The 12,366-nt window shown below is 32.7% G+C and overlaps 2 protein-coding genes across 2 annotated transcripts; one reads left to right on the top strand and one right to left on the bottom strand.

Annotated features, from left to right (window-relative positions):
• The first annotated feature begins 1,706 nt into the window (after positions 1-1,706).
• Positions 1,707-5,512, top strand: LOC111715365 (protein croquemort). The gene is made up of 9 exons (XM_023490677.1): positions 1,707-1,857; positions 1,992-2,074; positions 2,213-2,343; positions 2,408-2,641; positions 2,744-2,915; positions 3,339-3,404; positions 3,603-3,709; positions 3,874-3,998; positions 4,740-5,512. Exons 1-9 carry the CDS (start codon positions 1,830-1,832, stop codon positions 5,321-5,323), a joined length of 1,530 nt encoding a protein of 509 aa, XP_023346445.1. The 5' UTR covers positions 1,707-1,829; the 3' UTR covers positions 5,324-5,512.
• A 908-nt stretch (positions 5,513-6,420) lies between these two features.
• Positions 6,421-11,375, bottom strand: LOC111715366 (solute carrier organic anion transporter family member 5A1; the record flags this gene model as incomplete). Its single annotated transcript, XM_023490678.1, is given in 4 exon segments — positions 6,421-7,309; positions 8,289-8,483; positions 10,495-10,593; positions 11,301-11,375. Coding segments are annotated over 4 exon segments (422 nt in total), but the record flags the coding sequence as incomplete, so codon positions are not given.
• Positions 11,376-12,366: the final 991 nt, after the last annotated feature.

Here is a 12,366-nt window from a genome sequence, read left to right as displayed (position 1 = left end):
ACAGTCAGTCTCCTTTACAGTTAGTCTACTTTACAGTCGGTCTCCTTTACAGTCAGTCTACTTACAGTTGGTCTCCTTTACAGTCAGTCTCCTTTACAGTTAGTCTACTTTACAGTCGGTCTCCTTTACAGTCAGTCTACTTTACAGTCGGTCTCCTTTACAATGGGTCTCCTTTACAGTCAGTCTCCTTTACAGTTGGTCTCCCTTACAGTCGGTCTACTTTACAGTCAGTCTCCTTTACAGTCAGTCTCCTTTACAGTCGGTCTCCTTTACAGTCGATCTCCTTTACAGTCAGTCTACTTTACAGTCGGTCTCCTTTACAGTCAGTCTCCTTTACAGTTGGTCTCCTTTACAGTCAGTCTACTTTACAGTCGGTCTCCTTTACAGTCAGTCTCCTTTACAGTTGGTCTCCTTTACAGTCAGTCTACTTTACAGTCGGTCTCCATTACAGTCGGTCTCCTTTACATACAGTCAGTCTTTTAATCAAAAATTTAACTTTAAAAGTTTCACAAAAATTAGATTTAGAAAGGCCTGCCCTGTGGCTAAAAATTAGCATTTAAAATAAATGATATGATTTCTGGCTAAAAAGATCCGCAGGCTGGTCAAACGAGAAACAAAACTATAATTGAGAATTAATTAAGTATTTGAGCAACTGAAACAATAAAGTTTATCACATCTAAAGTCCGAATATTTATCAAGCTTAAAGTTCAAACCCGAGCTTAATCTCAATTTGTTTAATATTAGGATCAAAATCATTTCATAGCAAAGGAAAGCTTTTGAAAAACTTATTTTAAGAAATCGTTACGGAGCCTTGGTAGAAAAAAATCATCAACATTTCTGAGTGGATCCGGGTGATCCGTTAAGGCTGAATTTTCTAAAAAAAACATCGTTATCAATAATAGAATATTTATGATCTATAAAATGCATAATTAATAATTACTGTTGAATTATTAAGTCAAGATGAGGCAGAATATCTAATGAGGAAAATAAAGGTTGAGAGTGAGAATTCTACGAAGCTTTAGAAATTATGCGTACGCATTTTTTTTGAAGTTTTTTTGTGATAATCAAAATATTTTCATAAAAATATATGCCGAGCATTTTAAAAGCTGGTTATGCTTTGGAAATGTTTGAAATACGTTCATTAGGAAAATTCTGGTTAAATCAGGACTTGAGTTGAAATGATTATTATAAAAATAAAATTGAAAATCAGGAACGGATATTTGCTTTGTATGATTTGTAAACATAAACAAGTTAATGTGTGTAATATAGAGTACAGTAATCAGAGTTTGTGGCAAAATCTCAATTCATTTTGAAATATTTTCGGTGAGTTTTTTTTCTGACGGTAATATTTCAAATTACTTCTTCTAAAGTTCATATTTATAAATCTTAAAGGGAATATAAGTGTCACAGATCTTTGATACTCAAACTATGAATTCTGTTAGGTCTAAGTTGCAAAGATATAAGGATCAGACAACTTCTGTCTGTGGCAAGAACTTAGTTCCTTTCAGTAAGAATGAACAAACGACTTTGTTGCTAATGGTGTGTGTGTGTACTGTCACAACAACTTTGTTTAAATAGTGTAAAATGTAAAAATAATTAGCTCCTATGCAGTCTCATTAACTAAACTATATTAATGTCTGGATATTTCTGTTAATTAATTAAACTGATAAGACTGAGTGTATAAATGTTACTAAATTCCTTGTATAAATAATAGTCTACTACGACCTAGAGCAGTTAGCTGATCTACCAGCCAGAATAGACTCTAGATTTAACATTTAGTTTCGCCCAGTAATAATTCAAAGAATAAGTTTAATCAACAAAAAAATACAATGTGGAAATATTGCGGTCATTTAACAGGAAAAACTTTCAAACTATAAATTAAAAAAAAAACCATTATGATTTTAAGTTATATTTAGAAAGAAAAAATTTATTTCATTTTTGGAATAAAACGAGGTTTATTGTATTTTTTTTGAAAGTTTTAATTTAATCAGGTATTTTGGGGTTCATAGGAATAGTAATTGGCGGAGCTACTCTTATTGGTTATGATACTCTCTACAATTCACTTCTTATCAAGGTAAGATTAATACTTATTTGTTTATTCAAAAAATTGTTAAAAAGTCAAATTAAACTTAGTTCTTTACCATTAATTTGAGAAAAATTCAACCTAAAATAAAACCAAATAATGACAATAGTAGTACATGTTTATATTCAGTTTATGGTTGTCGCTCCTGGGTCAATGAGTTATGAGATGTGGTCTGAGCTACCCATGCCCATGTACATGAAGGTGTACTACTTCAACTGTACAAACCACATCGATGTTCAAGTAAATGGCGCAAAACCACTGTAAGTATAGAAATCATAGCTAAAACCTGTTTTTAATAATTTTCTTAAATTGCTCTGTATTTAGGCTGAAACAACTTGGTCCGTATGTTTTTCTGGAGAAGCACGAGAAAGTTAACATTTCTTTCAATGCTGATACAACAGTTGATTTTTACCAGATTAAAACCTGGTTCTTCCAAGAAGATTTGTCCAATGGAACTCTTGATGATGAAATATATACGCTGAACGTGATCGCTCTCTCAGCAGCAGAATCAACAAGATGGCCAAACAGTTTAGCGGAGAATGATTATCCTTTCCTTAGGTATGATTAACAACCCTAACCAAAATTGTACGATTGAAAATCAAGATAATGTGGGATTATTTTAGCTGAAAACAAACAGAAATTTATTTTTGTAATCTTTAGGATGTCAATGGACGGTGTTTTCCAATACACTGAACAGGAACTCTTCTTGAAGACAAACATCAGAAATATAACCTTCGATGGTATAGAGAGTGAGCTGCTAACTATGCTAGATGGAACTCCTATGGAGGGAGCTATACAGATGCCCTTCGACAAGTTCGGTTGGTTCTACGGGGTAAGTTTCGTTGGTTCTACGGGGTAGGTTTAGTCAGTTCTATGGGGTAAGTTTAGTTGGTTCTACGGGTTAGGTTTAGTTAGTTCTACGGGGTAGGTTTAATTAGTTCTACGGGTTAGGTTTAGTTAGTTCTATGGGGTAGGTTTAGTTAGTTCTACGGGGTAGGTTTAGTTAGTTCTACGGGGTAGGTTTAGTTAGTTCTACGGAGTAGGTTTAGTTAGTTCTACGGGTTAGGTTTAGTTAGTTCTACGGGGTAAGTTTAGTAGGGAAGTTTAAGCTGGTTGTACATGGGAGAATTATTTGATTCAATGGGTTAGGTTCAGGATTGGTTTAAGAGGTTAGTTGGTTCTATAGGTTAGGTTTAATAAATCTTTGGGTTATGTTTCCGCAAAAATATTTAGACTAACAAAATTATGTTTTTAGAGAAATGGATCTGCAGAGTACGATGGACTTTTCCAAATGTGGACTGGTGAAGGAGATTTACAAAAGGTATATAATGATTAATGTTTCATTAATTATTAAAATTTCGTTTATTTGATTTCAGATGTCCACATACGTTGCTTCATTTTTTATTTTTAAAGAGCTTTTAATGCTGACATAAATTGTTTATCGGAAATTTTCTGTGTACATGCTTTGTATTTTTTTTTTGATTCAAAACATAATGCTTAACACAATTTTTCCGTTTAGGTTGGACAGATTACTGCCTGGAAGAATGAATCTGATCTATCTACATTGTATCCTAGTCCCTGTAGTGAACTCACAGGAAGCGCTGGAGAATTCTTCCCGCCAAACAGGTATTAGTCGATTTGTAGATGTCGTCTTTGAACTTCAACAAGACTTTGCGGCATTCATCAGGAAGAGTTTAATGTACGGGGACAGTTACATGTTTTTTTCTAACCCAAAAAGTTGAAGTATAACTTGTCATGTTTTAGACACATCAATTAATGATTTGTTTTAGGGATAAGACATCTGTTTCTTACTTTACTCCTGATCTGTGCCGAACCATCTTCTTCAACTTCCAGGATGAAACTGATGTAAACGGAATCTCAGGGTATAAATATGTACTGGATTCAGGGTTTGTAGGTAAACTATTCATTTTTTATCTTTAAATGGATTATCCAGTTTACCTTTCATTTTAAAGGAACTGTAAGCGTATTTTCAAGTGACCGTCCTTGCAAAGATGGCAATTCCCTATTCACAATAATGGCACCCTATAAAGCTTTTAAACCTAAAAAAGCAGCGACATCATCTTCCACATTATTGATCAGATAAAGGCTTCAAGGGTACCACTAGCTATGAATGGGACATAGCCATCTTTGCATGGAGGTCAGTTGAAATTACCGCCCCTTTAAAATTTAAATCGTGTATTCATAAAAATAGCCTTCAAACATATCTGAGTAACAATTGAACAACATTTTTTGATCCAAAATTAGAAAATTCTCACACTCTCCTTAAAATCATTGCTTTGCTTTCTAGAAATGTTTAAAAGGCTGTTTAAAGGGTACTGTTGGGAACTGTTTAAAGGGTACTGTTGGGAACTGTTTAAAGGGTACTGTTGGGAACTGTTTAAAGGGTACTGTTGGGAACTGTTTAAAGGGTACTGTTGGGAACTGTTTAAAGGGTACTGTTGGGAACTGTTTAAAGGGTACTGTTGGGAACTGGGGATAAATGCAGATATTGTAAAGCAAAGCTGATTCAAGAAGTATTGGACAGTGAATTCATGCCTAAAACAAATGCTTTATTCTTCAGATTTTTAGATAACGTTAATTTGCTCTTTCTTTTTAACAATGTCAGTCTTCAAACTTGAATTGTTCTTTTTTAAAGGCAATGGAACTTACAACACTTCCAACACCTGCTACAACCCTCACCCTGACCTACTACAACAACCTAAGGGTATGTCAGGAGAGGATATTGATGATATCCATCCTATCCTTGATCTAGTGAATATAGGATTATACAACGGTCTTCTGAACGCATCAGCTTGTAAGTTTAATGCACCAGCTTACGTTTCCTTCCCTCACTTCTACCTGGCAGATCCGGAGCTACTGGAACCATTCCACCCAGATTCAGATCTGTGGCCTAACCAGAAGCAGCACGAATCCTACATCTCCCTGATGCCAGCTCCGGGTATACCCCTGGATGTTGCAATCAGGATGCAGATCAACTTCCTAACCAGACCCCTGGAGTATATAACCCTGCTGCAGGATGTACCGACGATGAATTATCCGATGATCTGGTTTGAAACTACAACCGTTCTTACAGATGATATCATTGCTCAGCTGCAGTTGCTAGAGATTGCTACAAAGATGGGAAATATATTTGGAGGGATCAGTGTTGGTGTAGGAGCAGTGCTCGGGGCTCTTGGTTTAATTCTTTTCAGGAAAAGGAGCTCGTCACAATATGTGTAAACCTTCCCATTCTGTGTAAACCTTCACAATATGTTTAAACCTTCACAATATGTGTAAACATTCACAATATGTGCATATCTTCACAATTTAATAGTCCCTGGAATCTCAATATGTTTTGCATATTTGCAGGCTTAAGAAATTTGTAAATTAAATCTAATTGTAAATAATATTAAATATATCATACAAAGTGCTTATTATAAATAAACTATTATTTATAGATTTAACTATTTGTTAGCATGACCCAAACTTGAAAGGATGAATTGTGAATCATTATATTATGGTGATGCAATGAAACTCTTGAAAATACTTTTCTATATAATTTTCCTTTTCAGAAACATAAGTTAGAAATACTACAGAATTCTTTATTTTACTTTGCATATACAATTAGTTTTAACCTAAACTATTGCTTTAGTATTTTTTTTAATGCATATAGTCGGTTACACAGTGTAGGAAGCTTAGATTAGACCCTCCAGCCTTTTTATGTGGGTAAATAGCTCCCCCTCTCGTACTTTTCGAGAGTTAAAGATACGAAGAAAATGAGTCTTTGTCACAAACTCAAATATTCTAATCCCTATATCTTTACAACTTGATGACGTACACCTCTTTAATATTTCAAACTTAGATTATTTAAAATAATAAAATTAACAGTTTGAAAACTAATATATTTAGAATTTAATCATATTTACAATCAAATATTTACAATAATCACACAGGGGTACTTTAAACAAATTTATATTTTACTAATATTGATTCTTGACATTAATGGGACTATTCACTTCATTTCAAGCAATCATTCATTTAAAGAGTTTCATACCCGATTAACAACGGTACCATTTAAACCTTTGTATTAAGCAAAAATAGGTATCTTTGTTTTCTGTTCTAAAATAGATTATTTTCTATTGTGACTTCTCAATCAGATTAAGTGACTTGCGTACGTGTTTATACTGCAAACGACACCGAAGGAAATTGACATCATTTTCCGCGTTTTAAAGATAAATAGATTGATTGATAGAAAAGCAACATTATCTTTCTAATTTTTGATCAGATAAGGGGGTTACGAGTACCATTGTGAATCGGTCTTGCAACTCTGTTATAGGGGGGGGGGGGGCGGTGGATAACTAGATATTTAGTTCCTTTAAATATATATTTACAACCTAACATCAAGGGAATATCAAAAGAACGATTATATATAAATGTAATTATAAAGAACATTTTTTGTTCATCTTTTCATTCTTTTTCATTAATTCAGTAATTTTTAAAAATTCATTATTCTTCGGGTTTAAAACTTAATCTTATATTGCTTCATTTATGGTTAAAAAAGCCTTGATTTTGATTGAACTTTTTATGAATTTAATTTAAATTCTAATTTTGTCTCTTATTTCAAATTTGGTATTTGTTGAATTTAAATAACATATCAAATGTACTGTAGACTCTTTCCTCAAACTCTAATTTTCTAAATTCTATATCTTTGTAACCTAATTATATTTCAAACGGCGAATACTTTCTCTATTCAGTAGTGCAGTTTGAAACATCAAAAGACTACAACATTCAAAAATTAGTTTGAGACAAGTGTTCTGTTTCTTTAAAAACTATTCTAGTAGATATAATCTGAATTCATTGTTAGCAAAGACACATAGTTTTATTGTTTATATCACGTGGTTTATTTTGATGTATAGCTTGAATTTGTGTTTATTGGTATCCAAAACTTGTTTAAATAGTGACAAATTTTAAGTTTGCATTGATAATATTTCAATCTAAAACAGGTTTTTTTTTTAACTCGTTCTATTGTGCTAGATTTCTCGTCATGTCTGATTTGGAAAACATTGTAAAAAGTCTATTATCCAGGCTTGGGTTGCAAAACATCCAGGTTTGTTTTGATTTTGTGATGACGAATGTGATTAAATGGGACCATATTCTATTTGCCAAATCAAGCTCAGGACTCAAGTTTGGTTTCAATCTTTGGCTTCAGTTCAGAAGAATCCTCCACTGAAAAGTATAAATAACGTTAGAACAGTTTACCAGAAGAAAAATGTGTGTCGGTAAATGTCGTTTGTTTTTCTGAATCCAAGGAATTGAGTCTTTGCTACAAACTCAAATTTTCTAGTACCTATTATATCGTTACAACCTGATGATGTAAACCTTCGTTATCTGAAACTTAGATATAGGGATTAGAAAAATTTTCTCAATTTGTATGGCCGCTAAGTTATTCGGTATGAGACGTCTTTAACAATTTTCTCCTTATAGACGCAACATATAGAAGTAAGATTAGTAGCGATCAAAAGCGCTTTTTTATCGCATTAAGTCTATACCCCCTTTCATTTTTCGCAAACACTCCCTTTAAAGCTAATTTTTAATATGAATTGAGTATTTGCCACGAACTCAAGTTTTCTAATCCCTTTATCTTTGCAAGCTGATAGTTTTCTTTATATTTCAAACTTAGATTACTGATAGTTACAGACGAAAACTTTAATTTTTCCTAATTTTTTATAGATACCCCAACATGCATCAAGAAACTGGTTTATTTGCAGAGTTATTCGAAAATGATTCGACATATGTTAATGTTTACTGCTTACAGAATTAAAGTCATTTAAGTTTTTATCAATAATTTACCAACCAAAAAAGGCGACAACCTCTACTGTGTAGTTTTTTATTAAATAAACTAGTTAGATGTAACTTCTATTTTTAGAGTAGAATGTCTGATTTCTAACGGTACCGTTTAAACCTTTGGCTGACCAAGGTCTTCATTTATGACAAATTGTAACTAACTCTGAATGCAAGCTGTTTTATTTCGAAAATATTATCATTTTTTTCACAGAAAATTTATTCCCTGCAAGTGTTTATCGCAGAAACACTAAAAAACACAGAAAAATGTGAGAAGGGTATTGTTGTGAATAGAACAATACCACTCTTTAAATGAAGGCCACTTTGAATTACGTTTACAGTCCCTTAGAATAAGATATTTTACCTGTTTGATCCCCAGGTTCCTCGTCAAATATTTGAAGATCCTTGCAATAGAACCAGGCGATAATATCGAATATTGTTGAGATTATAACGAAAACTCCAACAAAGGAACTGATTGTAGTTCGCATACGATGATTATCGTACAGGAGACAAGTAGTTCGCTCACCACAGTTCTCTCCCCACACGATACAGGAGTTATCTGGAGTAACATAATTTATCATTAAAGGAACTAAATCATTTCCACAAACTCTGGTTTTATAATCCATATATCTTTGCACCCCAATTTTGTATACATTAGATATTCAATGACTATATCAATTCTTTGAGTTTCTTAGTTTAAAATATTAAGGCTAGCCTACGCAATGTTGTTGTAAGGATAAAGGGATAAGAAAGTTTTAGTTTGTGGCGGAGACTCAATATTCCTTTAGATCTTTTCCAAATAATTTTAAGAATCAGAATCTACACTCTACAGTCTACTGTCTACTGTCTACTGTCTACACTCTACAGTCTACTGTCTACTGTCTACACGTTATAAGAGTAACTAATATGGACAAATTCACCTTGCTAGCAATTTATTTCCGTACATTAAAATAAAGTAGATTTAATTACAGATTGTAATTTCGCGCGCATGCTTTCTATCATATCCAATTTTTTCTGAAGAGCTATTAATAAGAAACATGTTAAAAATCCATTTATGTAAATCCATCTTTGCCATTCCTTTTACCATGTAAAATCAAAACTAGGCGAGTAGCGAGGTAGCAAGGTTGTTCCAGTATATTTTGCCATGTTCTTTTTGTCTAGATAGGAGGAGTANTATATATTATATATTATGAGACTGGAGGAAGGGGATCAATTTATACAGATTTATAATATCTTTATTTTCTTCCTGCTTCTATCAAATGCATTTTGCAGCCAAAGCCAATTAATTTCTTGTTTCCTCCTTTATGGTGTTTGATATTAGAATCCCGCAGATTTATGTTGGGATAAAAAGCTCATAAAAAGTTTAGAAAATCCTAGAAAATTATTGTTTTAACACATACAGGGCTCCCCAGAAGTTTATGAAAGCCTGACATGCCTACGAAGGGGGAGGCAATTGTTTATTCTTCTGAAACAATTAATCTAAGACAGAATTCAAAAGTTAAATTTCTTAGAATCCCCCCCCCTCCCAATTATCTTTAAATATTTCTCCTCGAAATAGGAAGACGACATTTAACACATCTTATGTGTTGTTGTTGTTATTACAGGCAAATAGTTTTAACCTCGGCTTACAAATCAACTTATTTAATAAAATGGGTCTGTGTACACTGCACAAATACTATTTTTTTTGGTTGGTTGGACTTCCTAAAATCATAATTGTCGTCTTTCTATTCCGCAGTTTCACGGGCCCCACTGTGTGATAGTTTCCATTTAAAGGGACTGTAAAGGAAAAATGAATGGGGGTATAGGCTGAAACCTAAGTATTTTAGGAGTTAAGCGAGTCCCATAAAAGTGATACAGACGGCGACACGTGTCAATGATACTGCACTGCCAGTGGTGGAAGTTTTGATCACCAAACAACTTCCCGAAAATGCGCTTAATCTTACCTAATAACTTCCCGACAATGATCTTAATCTTATCTTATAACTTCCTGACAATATTATTAAACTTACCTAACAACTTCCCGAATTCGATCTCAATCTTACCTAAAAACTTCCCGAATTTGATCTTAATCTTACCTAATAACTTCCCGACAATGATCTTAATCTTACCTAACAACTTCCTGACAATGATCTTAATCTTACCTAACAACTTCCCGATAATGATCTTAATCATATCTAATAACTTCCTGACAATATTATTAAACTTATCTAATAACTTCCCGACAATGATCTTAATCTTATCTAATAACTTCCTGACAATATTATTAAACTTACCTAACAACTTCCCGACAATGATCTTAATCTTATCTAATAACTTCCTGACAACGATCTTAATCTTACCTCACAACTTCCCGAAAATGCTCTTAATCTTACCTAATAACTTCCCGACAATGATCTTAATCTTATCTTATAACTTCCTGACAATATTATCAAACTTACCTAACAACTTCCCGAATTTGATCTCAATCTTACCTAAAATCTTTCCGAATTTGATCATAATCTTACCTAATAACTTACCGACAATGATCTTAATCTTACCTAACAACTTCCTGACAATGATCTTAATCTTACCTAACAACTTCCCGACAATGATCGGGGATGGAAGAAATGCGAAGAGGGATAAAACTGAAACCATGATGAGAAGGCTCGCACTTTTATCCTCAGGCTCAACTTAATAAAAACTTTTAATATGACTCTTCATAAAAATTAAAAAATGTGTAAATGAGTTTATTGGAACTTTTTTATGAGTTTAGAAATTTTAACCAAAACCGATTTTGAAAATGTTCATTTAAAAGTGTTTTTGAATAATAAGAGTAGACCCAACCCATATTCGCCTGTTCTTAAAGATATAAGAGTAGACCCAACTCATATTCACACCTGTTCTTAAAGATATAAGAGTAGACCAAACCCATATTCACCTGTTCTTAAAGATATAAGAGTAGACCCAACCCATATTCACCTGTTCTAAAAGATATAGGAGTAGACCCAACTCATATTCACCTGTTCTTAAAGATATAAGAGTAGACCCAACCCATATTCACCTGTTCTTAAAGATATAAGAGATTAAGGACCTAACCCATATTCACCTGTTCTTAAAGATATAAGAGTAGACCCAACCCATATTCGCCTGTTCTTAAAGATATAAGAGATTAAGGACCTAACCCATATTCACCTGTTCTTAAAGATATAAGAGTAGACCCAACCCATATTCACCTGTTCTTAAAGATATAAGAGTAGACCCAACCCATATTCACCTGTTCTTAAAGAAATAAGAGTAGACCCAACCCATATTCACCTGTTCTTAAAGATATAAGAGTAGACCCAACCCATATTCACCTGTTCTTAAAGATATAAGAGTAGACCCAACCCATATTCACCTGTTCTTAAAGATATAAGAGTAGACCCAACCCTGCTTGTTGATGAAAGTAAACTGAAAACCAGCATACATGATACTAATAAATATTAAAAATGTTATTCAACGAGTTTCATGCCTAATACTTTTAAAAACTTTGTCTGATCATGAATGAATGGAAATTCCTTATTTTTCTACCTTAAAACTTTTTTTCAATTGTGGTTGTTCTGTGTACTTAAGTGAGGAGTGAAAATAAAAGAAATTATCATTGTAACTTGAAATCATGGTTTCAGTGTCTTTAAATTTAGTTTAACATATTTTTTAATTTTTCAATTGTAAAAATATTTCTTTTACTTTTTTCGGAAGATTGCTTAAATATCTAAGGTATTTTTATAATCAATATTTGAAAAAAACTTTACACAACAATAATAAGAAAAAATTTAGAAAATAATTGTAATTGTTTCAGATAAAATGTAAAATTTGAAGGATATTTTGTCAGAAAATATTAGAAACTTGCAAATAATAAAAGGTCTGTAAATAAAGTATAAACCTCTTAAAAAGTTGAAGCTTTCAGAAGTGAGCAAACAATACAGAGTGAAGATTTAATGCTTCAAAGAAAATTTACTTCAGAGAAATAAATTATAGATATTTAAAATACATTTTATTCGAGTACTTCTTTATAAAACCTTATATTTATATATATTATATATTGTTGGAGGCAAATTTTTAAAAATTCCATCTTTTATAAACTTTCCCTGTGGACATGTGAGGTCCCACCCAAAATTTGGGACCGATTGGTTCAGCCGTTTTGACGTTCATTGGATACAAACAGACAAACAAAGAGACAGACAGGCAAAGTATATAGATAGATGTATAAAATTTACATTGAAGACTAAAATTATAAATTCCGCTTTATAGTTAATACATTAATTGAATATGAAACATGTAGGAGATAATACAATTAAACTGTGTTACAATTCCCCAGGCACCCTCCACTAAGCATTCGGTACAGGTGACAACAACGTCGTTCTCAGCATACAATTAGTCTAGATTTGATTTGAAAATAAGTAGATTTTGTATCATTGATAAAC

The sequence above is a fragment of the Eurytemora carolleeae genome, unplaced genomic scaffold, assembly GCF_000591075.1.
Source record: "Eurytemora carolleeae unplaced genomic scaffold, Eaff_2.0 scaffold1768, whole genome shotgun sequence".
NCBI classification, from domain to species: domain Eukaryota; kingdom Metazoa; phylum Arthropoda; class Copepoda; order Calanoida; family Temoridae; genus Eurytemora; species Eurytemora carolleeae.
This window is presented reverse-complemented; position numbering and strand designations above follow the sequence as displayed.